At 30.8% G+C, this 15,282-nt stretch overlaps 1 protein-coding gene across 1 annotated transcript; it reads left to right on the top strand.

The window, feature by feature from the left end:
- Window positions 1-408: 408 nt before the first annotated feature.
- LOC114390614 (ABC transporter C family member 10-like) lies at window positions 409-12,378 on the top strand. The gene is made up of 14 exons (XM_028351414.1): window positions 409-638; window positions 1,974-2,136; window positions 3,134-3,272; window positions 6,149-8,277; window positions 8,468-8,788; window positions 8,877-8,963; window positions 9,157-9,744; window positions 9,826-9,990; window positions 10,188-10,482; window positions 10,625-10,839; window positions 10,936-11,241; window positions 11,314-11,377; window positions 11,460-11,699; window positions 12,089-12,378. The coding sequence occupies exons 4-14, from the start codon at window positions 6,190-6,192 to the stop codon at window positions 12,199-12,201; spliced, it is 4,482 nt and encodes a 1,493-aa protein (XP_028207215.1). The 5' UTR covers window positions 409-638; window positions 1,974-2,136; window positions 3,134-3,272; window positions 6,149-6,189; the 3' UTR covers window positions 12,202-12,378.
- The last annotated feature ends 2,904 nt before the right edge of the window (window positions 12,379-15,282 follow it).

The raw sequence follows: 15,282 nt of genomic DNA, 5'->3' as shown, positions 1-15,282 counted from the left end.
TTAAAGGAACTAAACAAGTGTGTTGGCATTGCACCTTTTGTCCTTTTCCACCCATATATCATTCATGCATTAAGGTTGTGTTAAACAGCTGTAGTTTTTCTTTTATTTATCATCATTATTCTATTCTCCTATAGTTTTCAAGCTTACACTGTTTTTATACCATTACGTTTATTATAGTGAGTTAATTAAACTCTATATATGTCTTACTTTGTCCACCACTCCACCCAATCACATTCTATATAACTACAGTGTCCCAGTAGAATCCCAGTAGAATCCAACAATATGAAGGGGTCTTTTGTACTTTTTTTAATTCACACGCTTCTCTTGCATCTTTGTCTTCTAATTGCTGTCTTACTCTCTTCTAGTTCTTATATGGACCAAATGTTTTTTTGTGTCATTCAATATATATAGGGAATACCTCGGAGTGATAAAGCTGAAACTGATTATTGTTACATACATGGGAAGTTTATCTTTGTCTTATAATTCAGAAGTTATTAGTTGCTTTGCAGAGTCTTATAATTCAGAAGTTTATGTGTCATTCAGTATATATAGGGAATACCTCGGAGTGATAAAGCTGAAACTGATTATTGTTACATACATGGGAAGGCCTTTCAGAAGTTATTAGTTGCTTTGCAGAGGTAACGTTGTTTCCTGCTTTTATTAAATTGAGAACACTCCATTTTTAAAGAGAATAATATCAAACAAAAGAAGTTTATCATGGAAATGAATATAAAATTAATTAATTTATCAGAATTGAAAAAATAACAAATTAACCAAAAATAAAGTTATTTACTAGAAAGTCAAGAAAAAATTTATCAAATAACAAACATAAAATTTATTAATTTATCACCTATCAAAACATATTTTAGCCAAACAATATATGTCTACCTTCATTTACTTTTAACTTCCAAATCATTAAGTTTTATTTTTATTTCACAATCATTGTTCAATTATCTTTTTTAAAATAGTAATAGAATGAGAAAATGTTAGGAAGAACCTATCATGCAAAATTGAGTGCGACACCACGTGAGCAATGACCACATCGACCGTCCCACAGTTTCCACGTAACGGCAACCATTATCTTTGCTTCTTCTTTCAACTCTTTTCACTCTTCCACAAACTTTCATTTTCACAGTCATCAACGTTGTCTTACAGAAGGAAAACAATTGACACCCAAGTTTACTTAGTAATAATATACATATATATATATATATATATATATATATATATATATATATAATTTTTTGAACAACTAACCATTATTCATAATTTCTTTTTATCTCTTTCCTTATGCTACATCATATCTATTTATAAGGCCTATATTTCTCTCTCTCTCATTAGATATGTATAATAATATATTAGGTGTTCATGAATATTTTTCCTTTTGTTTTTAGTAACACAGTCAAATAACCTTATTATATGACAATAAACCGCGTGTTAGGTTAAAGGCACAAAGCAAGTGCGTTTCATTCGAATTTTTCCGGGCATTGATCATTCATTCATTTGGGTTTCGTGTCAAACTTCTGTAGTTTTCTCATGTTTTCCCATTCTTCTAGTTTTCAGTGCTTACACTGTTTTATTTTATGGGTCGTAAGCTAGTGTCACACTCACAAAGGTTAAAAGAAAAAATATGTTATTGAAAGCTAGCAAATTTAAAAATTACAGGAATGTATTTTTATGATCCTAATAAACATCTTTCGTCGTTTTTTATTTTTTTTAAAATCATTGTCCTTAGAATACTAATTAATTTATTTTATTTTATTATGTTTATCAAAATGAGTTAAAACTCCATGTAAAATTTACTTTTCTTTGTCCACCACCAATCACATTCTAACTACTACAATGTCACAGTAGAATCCAACAATATGAGGGGTATTCTGTACTTTTTTTATTCACACGCTTTTCTTACTTCTTTGCTTCTAATTGCTGTCTTACCCTCTTATGTACCAAATGTTTTTTGGGGTGTCATTCAGTGTATGAAATACCGTGGAGTGATAAAGCTGAAACCAAATCTTGTTCCACGCATGGATAAATCTATTAGAAGTAGTTATTAGTTGATTTATAGAGGCAAAAAGTTGGTGAAAACATTTGTGGCAATTTAAAGTTTTCCGCTAGCTGCTCCTCCCTTTATAGCAGGTGCGTGCATATGAAACTTTACTATATATATATATATATATATATATATATATATATATATATTGATTTGCTTGCTGTTTTTATATTTAATTATTAAAATATCGAATATTCTTATGACTAGCTAATTTTCCAGTAAATTTAACAGACTACTTTTGTAGATATCTTTTCTCAACTTTTATTTTTGTATCCTCAAAACTCTAATACTTTATTTATGATATTCGAATTTGATGCCAGTTAAACCAAAATTATATTATAATAATATTCTAACTTATTAATGCTTTCTAAAGTAAAAACAAGGAGAAAATGAACACAAAAAGTCTTCTTGAACCAAATTAGTTTTAAATGTTATGGAAAGGTTAGAATTAACTATTTGGTTCTGTTTATTTTTAAGAAATAATCGTTTCTTATGGTAAAATAAATACTTCTTTTCTCCTGAGAAATTATCTCAATCAAACGAGGACGACTTAAAATCAGCTTTACTTTCTGTTATACATCTCAGTCAGATTTTCTTTTTTGTGCGTTACATGCATTGTACTTTAGATCTTTTTTTTCCTCTTAAAATCTAAGAGTCGGCAAGATGTTTGTTAATTCCTGACTGATAGGTATATGTCTGTTCACTAGCCTCTATTATGTAGCTAGTAATAATTTAAACTTTTAGGAAAATTAGAACTTTTCATGATATCAAAACTTTTCTATTTAAGAGGCTTAAGGTTTGTTAATTGTCACTTCCATTCTTGAGTTTGAATTTTTACACAAGGTTTCATATTTCAAGTTCAAAAAGGTTCTTGTATAAGCGAGGTGCAACAACTATCTCCTAACTAGCTACTGAATCTTTTAGTAGAGTTGGTCTTATATTCTACTTATTGAGACCCGTTTTTTTTGTTTTGTTTTGTTTTTTTTTGTTTTGTTGTTGTTATTCTTCTTCTTCTTATTATTTTTATAAATTTAGGACAATGTTTTGTTAATAAAGACATAATTTTATTGTCTTCCATGTCAGAGTAGGAGCAGCAACGAATACTTAAGTGCAATGATGGAGGATTTTTAAAGCATGTTTTGCGGAGAATCTGATTGTCCTGGAACCGGACAATTGCAACTACTTACTCAGAAGTTAAACTTAATTGTTGGAACAATCTTATGTAAGTTCATCCCCCATATTGTGTAACATAAGGTGAATTTGTTTAAACTTATAAAAGGTAACTTTAAAATAAATACTTTTTAAAAAAGTTTTGTTTTAAGAAAAACAAAAATCTGATTATTATATAAACTTAAACAAACTAATCCAGAACAAAACATTGTACTAATAAGCATGGAAAGTAAACTAGCAGAATGAAACAAACATGTAATAATGATAATAATAATAAAAAAAAGGCTACAGCAGTTTAACACGAATTGAACCCCAATGAATGCATGAATGATGGGTGGGTGGGAACAGACGTGGTTTTCTTCTTCTTTCTCTTGTCGTTGTTGGACGACAACGTCGTGGGATGTGAAAACGATTTCTTGTACACAAGAAGAGTGAAGACTTGAACGATAATGGTTGCCAGATACATGGAAACTCTAGGACAATTAATGTTGTTATTGCTCGCATGGTCTCGCGTGTTTAATTTTTAATGGACGTATACTCGAAGAATTAATGAAGAGTACTGGTTAGTGTGTGAATGATCATGTGTATTAAACCAATTTCCCACCTCATGGATCATATGGGAAAATTTTAATTATTTAATAAAGGCCAAGGCTAGGGTGGACCACTTTGATAAGTGGTTCACTATGGACCAATATTTTCAACCGTTAGATTAATCTGTTATCGTAGGTTTGCACATACTGGATTCCCCCACCATCCTTCTTGTTGCAGCTTCTTTAGTTGGAGAATGCATTGGAATAAGTTAGGATGGGTTTGGTTTGTATTTTTATTTTTTGTTTTCATTTTTTGTTTTTATTTGTTAAAAATTATTTTTATTTTTAAAAGATTAGAATTCTAAAAATATGTTTGGTTTAATTTCTTGTTTTTTGTTTTCAAAAAATAAAAATACTAAAAATGCGTTTTCAAAAAGAAATATATTTTTAGATTTGTTTAAAATTACATTTCTTGTCACTAAGTTTTCATTTTACCCAAAATAAAGTTTTAAGGGAAAAAACTTCTACATCGTTGCCAGACATCATTGTCACGGGCGGCAAACCATAATGGGAGGAGGTTGATAGAATCTCGTGTTAACCTATGATAATAGATGAATCTAATAGTTAAAAATATTTGTGCATAGTGGACCACCAATCAAGGTGATCTACCATAGGCTAGGCCTTCAATAAATATATATAAGTGTTAAGGAATATTCTTAAACACATTGATTAATGATTAAGAAATTTTTAAAAAAATTATTAGGATGTACAAAATTATGGTGTTTATGACTTTTTCTGGACTCATATAATTTTTACAAGAAATACTTACAATATTTAATTTCTTAATCAATATCCTAACTATATACGGATTAATAAGACCCTATAAGTTTTGGTTAAAATAACAAAAATTAATGTACAGTTATTAATTGTGAAAATGAATAATACTGATAATAGATTATATTTAAGTACTATTGGTTCAATAAAAGCATAAAAAAAAATAAATTATAGTCACCTTAATTACTTTCAAACAAATTTATATCTTTTGAAAGAGCTTTTTCTACATGAAAATATTTATAGTGTCCTATTCCTGCAATGTTGGAATTATTGTTGTCTTTATTTTTAAAACTAAAGAAAAATTAACATCATATAAAATAAAATAAAATAATTTTTTAAAGTAAAATATTTTAATATTTTATTGTCAAATTACAAATTTTAAAGAAAATCATTAAATAACATAAAATCATCAGCCTTTTAAGTTTTGGATAATAGTAATATTTTAGATTTAAGTAAACTGGAGCTTATTGAGTAAATTCTATTATTAAGATGATTTGTAATTTTTAAAATTAATTCAACATATTTAAAATTAAATCTAGAAATTAAAAATAACAAAATTTATAAAAAAAGTAATACATTGAGAATTAAAAACAAAACCAGTGGAGTTAAATAAAATTAAGTAAAAAAAATAATTGTCGATGTTTAGATATATTGTAATACATAAAGACAATGTGATCACACCCTACAATTATCTATCTAATTATTGTAATGGATTTCTTTTTTCTTTAATTTTTTCCTTTGCATTGCTGTCTACTCTTTTTTTTTTTTTTTTCTGTTTTTCTTTTTCTCTTTCTGATAGTGCTCTAGTCATCTTACCATGAGTTCAAGCCAAAATACTTGATTAACACGGTGATGAATTCTATAATTATAAAATCGATCGAGACAACTTTTTATGAATTCTATATATACAAAGATCGTCAACTGTTGTTGCAGACATAAAAAATGCACTTCAAGTACAAAATATAATAAACAAAATAGCAGTAACTATTACAAGTCAAAGTGCCATAACGCATCCAGATCCAATTCAAGCCTCAATAATGCACAGATAATTATTAACTATGTATTCCCTCCGTCCCATAATATTTATCAATGTAGGTTTTTTTTTTTTACACAAATTACAAAATTTAGTTAATAAATAAATGGAAGAGTTACAATTTTATAAAATTCATCTTATTATCATTAATTTATTTTTAAATTTTATTGTTTATCATTGATATTTTAAGATATATAAATAAGAAAAATACTCATTAATATTGTATTGAAAAATTAAAACAAAAAATATCATAAGACTTATTTTTTCTTAAACGATAAATATCATGATATCAAGACTTTTCTATTAAAGAGGCTCAGGGTGTGCTAATTGCCACTTCCATTCTTGAGTTCGAATTTTTACACAAGGTTTCATATTTCAAATTCAAAAAGGCTCTTGTTTAACCGAGGTGCAACAACTATCTCCTAACTAGCTACTCAAGCTTCTGGTAGAGTTTGTCTTATATTCTACTCATTGAGACCCGTTTTTTTGTTTTGTTTTGTTGCTGTTTTTTTTTTTCTTTTTTAATTTTAGGACAATGCTTTGTAAATGAAGACATAATTTTGTTGTCTTTCATGCCAGAGTTTGAGCAGCAACGAAAACTTACAATGATGGAGGATTTTTGGAGCATGTTTTGCGGAGAATCTGATTGTCCTGGAACCGGAGGAAAGCCACCTTTCTGTTATGATTTCAAGTTTTTGAAAGATCCTTCTACATGCACCAACCAGTTCTTGATCATTTGCTTTGATTTGCTACTACTGATCATGCTGGCATTCATTTTGATCCAGAATTCTTTGTTCAGACCATTTCGGGGTCATCAGTTTGGGGTGGCAAGATTTTCAAACTTGCAGCTAATTTCTGCCATAATCAATGGCTCTTTGGGTTTGTTGCATTTGTGCTTAGGCATTTGGGTTTTAGAGGAGAAGTTAAGGAAGAGTCTCACTCTTATTCCTCTTGATTTGTGGTTGCTCGAACTTTTTCAAGGATTCAGATGGTTGTTAGTAGGCTTGAGTGTAAGTCTTCAGTTGAAACAGCTTCCAAGGTCATGGTTGTGGTTGTTTTCTCTTCTTACATTATTTTTTTCCACTGTTTTCTGTGTTCTATCCACGTCCTATGCAATAAGTAGCAGAGAATTGTCCTTTAAGGAAGCTTTAGGTGTTCTGTCCTTTCCAGGGTCAGTTTTACTACTCTTGTGCACTTATAAAGCGTATAAATGTGAAGACACTGACGGGGAAATTGATGAAGGCCTTTATGACCCTTTAAATGGTCACTTTAATGAAGTTGATCCTGATAACTATGTAACCCCTTTTGCCAAAGCTGGATTCTTTAGTAGGATGTCGTTTTGGTGGTTGAATCCATTGATGAAAAGGGGCAAAGAGAAAACACTTCAGGACAAGGATATCCCAAAGTTGCGTGAATCAGATCGAGCAGAAAGTTGCTATTTGTCATTTTTAGAACAATTGAACAGAGAAAAGGGAAAAGAACCATTATCACAATCATCAGTTTTGTGGACTATTGTTTTGTGCCACAGGAGAGAGATTTTGATGACTGGATTGTTTGCATTGCTCAAGGTACTCACTTTGTCTACTGGTCCTGTACTTCTGAATGCTTTTATATTGGTTTCTGAAGGTAATGAAAGTTTCAAATATGAGGGTTATGTATTGGTCATATCACTTTTCATTATAAAGATCATAGAGTCTCTGTCACAAAGGCAGTGGTATTTCCGCAGTAGGCTTGTTGGGATGAAAGTTAGGTCACTACTTACAGCAGCAATTTATAAAAAACTATTGAGGTTATCTAGTGCAGCTAGATTGACACATGCTGGTGGTGAGATAATGAATTATGTGACTGTGGATGCTTATAGAATTGGAGAATTCCCATATTGGTTTCACCAGTCGTGGACGACAAGCCTTCAAATATGTATTGCATTGTTGATACTTTTTAATGCTATTGGGGTGGCAACAATTGCCTCATTGGTGGTGATAGTTCTCACAGTGCTTTGCAATGCTCCACTGGCAAAGTTGCAGCATAAGTTTCAGAGTGAACTCATGGTGGCACAAGATGAGAGATTGAAGGCCAGTACTGAGGCTCTTACGAATATGAAAGTCCTGAAGCTGTATGCATGGGAAACCCATTTTAAAAATGCTATAGAAAGACTAAGAAATTTGGAACTGAAATTGCTAAGTTCCGTGCAATTGAGAAAGGCATACAACATCTTTCTATTTTGGACCTCACCTATTTTGGTCTCTGCTGCTTCTTTTGGAACATGTTACTTCTTGAACATTCCTTTGCGTGCAAATAACCTTTTCACATTTGTGGCAACTATACGCCTTGTGCAGGAGCCAATTACAGCCATCCCAGATGTTATTGGGGTGGTCATTCAAGCAAAAGTGGCATTTGCCAGGATCGTTAAATTCCTTGAGGCACCTGAATTGCAAAGTGAAAATTTCCGGAATAGAAATTTTGATGAAAGTAATAAAAGCCCAATTTCAATCAAATCTGCTGACTTTTCATGGGAAGGTAATGCATCAAAGTCAACACTGAGGAACATAAACTTGGAGATTAGACACGGGCAAAAGTTGGCTATTTGTGGAGAAGTTGGCTCAGGAAAATCAACCCTCTTAGCTACAATTCTTGGAGAAGTTCCAATGATAAAGGGAACTGTAAGCTTTAATTCCTTTTATGCTCATAGAGTACACTACTAAATATTGGGGTACTTTGTTTTGTTATGTTGATGACATTTCTACTTCATGGCCAATAGTTATATTTTAGCATATATATTCAACTTTCTGCAGTGAAGTTTTCATGTCTGTAATATTTAATAGATGTTTAATTCTCTCTTTCGAATTACAGATTGAAGTTTATGGAAAGTTTGCGTATGTTTCTCAAACAGCATGGATACAGACTGGTACTATACAGGAAAATATTTTGTTTGGATCTGATTTGGATGCTCATAGATATCAAGAAACACTTCGTAGATCTTCGCTACTGAAGGACCTGGAGCTGTTTCCCCATGGAGATCTCACTGAAATAGGTGAGAGGGGAGTTAACTTGAGTGGAGGTCAGAAGCAGCGAATTCAACTTGCTCGTGCACTTTATCAGAATGCTGATGTATATCTCTTGGATGATCCATTTAGTGCTGTTGATGCACATACTGCCACTAATCTGTTTAATGTAATGACATCTTCCTTTCTTCACATATTACATTTATGTTTTATTTGTTATTCTTTATTCAAATTAACATGGTTTTGAAATTTGGCAGGAATACATCATGGATGGTCTTAAAGAGAAAACTGTTTTACTCGTAACTCATCAAGTTGACTTTCTTCCAGCGTTTGATTCTGTTTTGGTGATTCATTAATCTCTGGACAATGTTTATGCCATTGTTCTTCTATTCCATTTTCCCGCATACAACTAATGGTTGTAAATTAGTAATGAATTGGAAGTTACTGATTTCATTTTTGTAATCATTAGGCTCCATATCCTTCTTATTTATCTTGCTTCTACTTGTAGGCTGATGTTCTTTCTTTCTTCATTCACAGTTGATGTCAAATGGGAAAATCCTAGAAGCTGCTCCTTATCATCATTTGTTGTCCTCAAGCCAAGAATTCCAAGATCTTGTTAATGCTCACAAGAAAACTGCCGGTTCTGACAAGCCTATGAATGTTACTTCTTCCAAGAGACGTTCGACATCTGTTAGAGAGATTACACAAGCTTTCAAGGAGAAACATTTAAAAGAAGCAAATGGAGATCAGTTAATAAAGGAAGAAGAGAGAGAGATAGGAGACACAGGGTTGAAGCCTTACATGCAGTATTTGAATCAGACGAAAGGCTACATATACTTCTTTGTGGCTTCTCTTTGTCATCTCTTGTTTGTCATTTGCCAGATATTGCAAAACTCATGGATGGCTGCTAATGTTGACAATTCCCAAGTCAGCACATTGAGGTTGATTGTAGTTTACTTCTTGATCGGGGCTATTTCTACAATATTCTTGTTGATCAGAACTCTACTTATTGTTGCCTTGGGTATTCAATCATCAACAAATTTATTTTTACTGTTAATGAACTCCCTTTTTCGTGCTCCGATGTCCTTTTATGACTCTACACCATTGGGAAGGATACTTAGTAGAGTAAGTATATTAAACAATTTCTTTGCTTGCTATGAATGGTAATGAATGTAATAGTATTTTGATTGTCATTTCCTTGTCTAGGTCTCATCAGATCTAAGCATTATGGATCTTGATGTCCCATTTATCATCGCTTATACTGTGGGAGGTACTACAAACTTCTATTCTAATCTCGCAGTTTTAGCAATTATCACTTGGCAAATCTTGCTTGTCTGTGTACCAATGGTTTACATTACAATACGCTTGCAGGTAACGAACAAATTCTTCTTTGAAAAGTATTGTGATACTAAAATGGTGTCTTCTATTTTGATTAGTATTGAGAAAGCCATCAAATTTAACTAAATAATGCTCATCTTTATCTTTTGGTAACTTTTCAACAATTTTTTAGTAAAATATGTAATATCCATGGTTGGATAATAAACATGGTATATCTTTTTTGAAACCAGAGGTACTATTTTTCCACTGCAAAAGAAGTGATGCGCATGAATGGCACAACAAAATCCATCGTAGCTAATCATGTAGCTGAAACTACTGCTGGAGTTGTGACAATAAGAGCCTTTGAAGAAGAAGATCGTTTCTTTGAGAAGAATCTTGATCTAATTGACATCAATGCTAGTCCTTTCTTCCATAGTTTTGCCTCAAATGAGTGGCTGATCCAAAGATTAGAAATAATTAGTGCAATACTTCTTTCTTCCACAGCACTATGCATGGTTATGCTTCCACCCGGGACTTTCAGCTCTGGTGAGACTTTGGTCATTATTACATGTGAAATATCATGGTTTGGAGCATTCCAATTAACTTCAAATTATTTTCTTTTATCCTCAAAGGGTAGCATTATGTCTCTTGATGCATGTTTCTCAATTTTTAATATCCGTTGTTCTAGGATTCATTGGCATGGCTCTCTCTTATGGTCTTTCACTAAATGCTCAGCTAGTATTTTCAATTCAAAGTCAATGCAATCTTGCAAATTACATAATCTCTGTAGAGAGGCTAAATCAATATATGCATATACCAAGTGAGGCCAAAGAAGTAATTGAAGGAAATCGTCCTCCTTCAAATTGGCCAGTTGCTGGTAAAGTAGAGCTAAATGACTTGAAGGTAATTGGTACTTATTTAAAATGTGAGTCATAATGCTCATAAAAATGGTCATTGAAATGAACTGAATATATAATTTGTATGTTTATACCAAGACAGATACGATACAGGCTCGATGGACCACTTATACTCCATGGAATCACATGCACATTCAAAGCAGGACACAAGATTGGAATTGTTGGAAGGACAGGCAGTGGAAAGTCCACTCTTATCAGTGCTTTATTTCGTCTAGTGGAGCCGGCAGGTGGAAAAATTGTAGTCGATGGTGTAGACATATCTTCTATCGGCCTTCATGATTTGAGGTCACGTTTTGGTGTTATACCTCAGGATCCTACCCTTTTTAATGGGACTGTTAGGTATAATTTGGACCCTTTAGCTCAACACTCTGATCACGAGATATGGGAGGTAAAACCAACTACATTCTGTTTATCTTTGCTTAACATTGCAAATGTAGTCTAATTGTTGCTCAATATGAAGGTTCTTGGGAAGTGTCAGTTGCGAGAAGCCGTCCAAGAGAAACAAGAGGGCCTGAACTCCTCAGGTAAACTTTCATCATCATATGATAACTATGTGACAAGTGCTTCTTTCCTAGTTGTAATAACTAGTAACAAATTGATACACAGTTGTTGAAGATGGATCAAACTGGAGCATGGGACAAAGGCAATTGTTTTGTTTGGGGCGTGCTCTTTTAAGGAGAAGTAGGATATTGGTGCTGGATGAAGCAACTGCATCAATTGACAATGCAACTGATTTGATTCTGCAGAAAACCATTAGGACTGAGTTTGCAGATTGCACAGTGATCACAGTAGCACACAGGATACCAACCGTGATGGATTGCACTATGGTTCTCTCAATCAGCGATGGTAAATTGCATAGACAACCCCTTTATCTCATGCAACAAACCGTTTTTTGACTAATTAGACTAATTCATAACTCTATTTCCACTTTCTTATGTTGACGTCAAAGTATCCTTTCCTGAGTATGAAGGCAAGTTAAGAGTGAACATAGGGGTGTTCATAAGTTCCTAAATAGAATTCTACTCATACCACTTGGTTTGACACACACCATGCTCAGGCATGTGTTGTTGGGCATGGGTTTTAGTTGCATTCATTTAGTTAAAGGGTAATGTAATAAACAGTAAGGTAGTTGATTTAGTGATAACTTATAAAATATGGGATACTTGATTTTTACACTTGAATTTTTATTAGAATAATGTGAAGAATATTTTTTATCATTCTCTTCTTTTCCTCAGGAAAGTTGGTGGAGTATGATGAACCAACGAGCTTGATGAAGAAAGAAGGATCGCTATTCAAGCAGCTTGTCAAGGAGTACTGGTCTCATTTTCAATCTGCAGAATCACATTGATAATGCAAAATATTTTGTTTTTGTTGCTGTTTTATGACAACGTTGTTGTCTATCTTTCTTTGATATTAGCATAAAAAATGAGTCAACAAAGTTGTGCGTGGAATAAGAAAATGTTAAGAACCTTGCGAGTTACGTTTCAAAACAGAATATAAACTAGACCTTGATTTATGCGTTTTACTTGCTTTAAATACAATACTAAATTTAGAGCAAAACTCCATGTAATTTCTTCAAGATTAATATGACACCCCTTCTGTTTTAACGCCTACAAGAATATATACAGACAGGGTATGTGAAATTTGAAGAAACTTCTAGGAATATGTTATTAATAGTCTCCATCACTAAACAAATCATATATCTCTCAATAATATTAAATTATCTACTTTTTATCTCTTTGGGATTAACTCAACCTAAAAGATCAGGACGTAATTCAACTCTTAAAGTTAGTTCAAAGAGTAAGAATGCTCATCTTATATACTCATATATACTATCTTTAGCTAATATGAAACTTCGATTTTTTTTAATTATTTTTTATTTGTTTAACCTTAAAAATAAATCTATACTACAATTTAAAATATCTATTATAAATATAAAATATAATTCTATGCATTAAAAATAATTATTTATTTTAATTTTTAAATATAATATACTAATATTTCATATTTCTTTTTGATATAAAAATCAAAGTGAGACATTCTGTAAACATGAACACCAACTAAAATTATTTTTAAATAAAATTATAATTTAATCACTTGTAGAAATATATACACACATTCATCTTCTCATGAAATACTTATAAATAATTAATGACAAAACTCAAAAAAATGAAATTGGTCGATATATATATATATATATATATATATATATATATATATATATATATATATATATTAACATGAAAATTAAGTTTAATTAAATTTATTCATTTGATATAATTTTAATTAAATATTAAAAAAATTAAGATCAACTATATTTGATTTACAATACTTAACTTTAATAAATAAATACTAGGTTGAAAAGAATTTTGTGTAATATTATACAAATCAATTAATCAACTTAGTTACTATGACATAATACGTTCTCCAGTTATAAAGAGATTGAGTTGGAGCAAGCATTCAAGAACACGTAAGACACCACAAAGTTTTAAACATCATTATTGAAAGAAAATAGTACCACAAACTTCCAAAAAAAGCCGTGACAAATTCAGATTGTTTTCCAGTGCCAGAACCTTGCATTGACAAAAAGTTTATTGTCACGCTCTAAAGAAAATAGTACCATAAACTTCCAAAAAAGCTGTGACAAATTTAGATTGTCTGCCAGTGCAGAACTTTTGCATTGATGTACAAAAAGTTTAATGTCACGCTCTAGTTGTTCATATATATACTATGTATAAGTACATACTAAAAAAATAGTCATAATCTATATGATACAAGATGCACAGTTAACCATTACTTTTTGTTTTTAAATCTGCCGTTTGTCCTTGGATCATCTGTTGCGATCCCCTGACCATTCCGTGAAAACATAGTATGTTTTAAAATAGTTTTTTATTTATTGAATAACAATATCAACTAACAGTTTATTGATATGAGTTCAAACTTCTTGTATGATTGGTATTAAATTTTTTTATACTATTAAACAAATAAAAATGAATCTAACTAATTAAGCTAAAATAGATTTTTGGTCCATTATCTATATCTTAGGTTTCAGTTTGATCTCCTATAAGTTTGAAAATTTTTATTATGGTATCTTATAGTATTTTTGTAAGATGAAATTAGTTTTTTTTGTCACTAATGTTGTGAATTTTTGCAAACTCCACAATTTTATCAGTTTTTCACGTGTCAATAAATTGACCAAATTAATATGATATAAACTAGCTACTAGAAAGATCAATTTGGTGTAATGAAAAAACTTCAAAGAACCAAAGTAAAAAAATTTAAACATAAAATACCAAACTGAAATATAAAAATTAATGTAAATAAATGATTAAAAATTTATTTTAGCCATCTAAATATGACTTTTAAAGCAGTTAAATAAAGTCAATAATATTATCATATGTGACCGAATAATAATTATAATTTTAAAAATATTATATATAAATAATTTTAAGAGAATTAACTACATAAATAAAAAATTGTAAAATTTAATTAATATTATAATTTTTGCAATTTGTAAAAATTAGAAAAATAAAGTCAAAGTTACTTTTTAGTAAACTATAGCTTTATCTGTTGTCCTATTATATTTTTAATTTACTGTGATAACCTATCATATCTTTTTGCCACCAAATGAATCCTAAAATTCATCTCAAGGAAACTATATATTTTTATGAGTTGTTATAGCGTAAAAATGTTTTTACTAACAGTAATGCTAATTAAATTGTATTTAGAATTTCCCCCTTTTTCGTTCTATTTACCACATCATTATTTTTAATTAGGTTCCCCATTAACTATCACGCTTAAAGTAATTAATGATGTAACAACAAGACACTTGCTATATAGACTATTAGTGCTGGACTGGTTAAACTCTCAGACAAGTTTTTCTTTTGAATTATTAAAATATACTTAACTTTTAGCCTTATATTAACAAGAATAACATTTTCTACTTGTTAATTCATGAATTTTACACTTGATAAGCCCAGAGCCTTACTGTAAAGAAATAAATTCGATACTAAAAATTATTTTTTATCAGTAAAAATTAAAGATAATATTAAAAAAATTATATTAACTCACATATCTTATATCTTATATCTTATTCAACTAAGTTAGAAACAATAACTTTACAGAATGATACAATGAAACATGTCTGTCATTCATTAGGTTTTACTATGGCGCGTTTAATTGTTTGATGCATTCGCTTAAAAAAGAATTATTTGATGCATTGGACAAGTATGAATTCCACGTTCATGATGATAGGGTTAGTTACACCTACATTAAACACTTGTTTGTACGTACTTTGTCCCTCACATTTTCATTCAATTGACGGTGTACTGCAGAAAGACCCAGGTTTTAGCTTGCTTTGTAGTCAAGGGAAATAATTCAATTTGTACCAAATGAATTTAATTTCAACCACACCGAACCAGCTGCAAAT

This window comes from Glycine soja, chromosome 16 (genome assembly GCF_004193775.1).
Source record: "Glycine soja cultivar W05 chromosome 16, ASM419377v2, whole genome shotgun sequence".
Taxonomy (NCBI): Eukaryota; Viridiplantae; Streptophyta; class Magnoliopsida; order Fabales; family Fabaceae; genus Glycine; species Glycine soja.
This window is presented reverse-complemented; position numbering and strand designations above follow the sequence as displayed.

What these genes read in the sequence shown, in the direction of transcription:
- LOC114390614 (XM_028351414.1), top strand. Translation starts at nt 6,190, where the DNA reads ATGCCAGAGTTTGAGCAGCAACGAAAACTTACAATGATGGAGGATTTT. An exon ending in CTGATCACGAGATATGGGAG is followed by an intron (nt 11,242 to 11,313) that starts GTAAAACCAACT and finishes CTCAATATGAAG; the next exon opens with GTTCTTGGGAAGTGTCAGTT. An exon ending in AGAGGGCCTGAACTCCTCAG is followed by an intron (nt 11,378 to 11,459) that starts GTAAACTTTCAT and finishes ATTGATACACAG; the next exon opens with TTGTTGAAGATGGATCAAAC.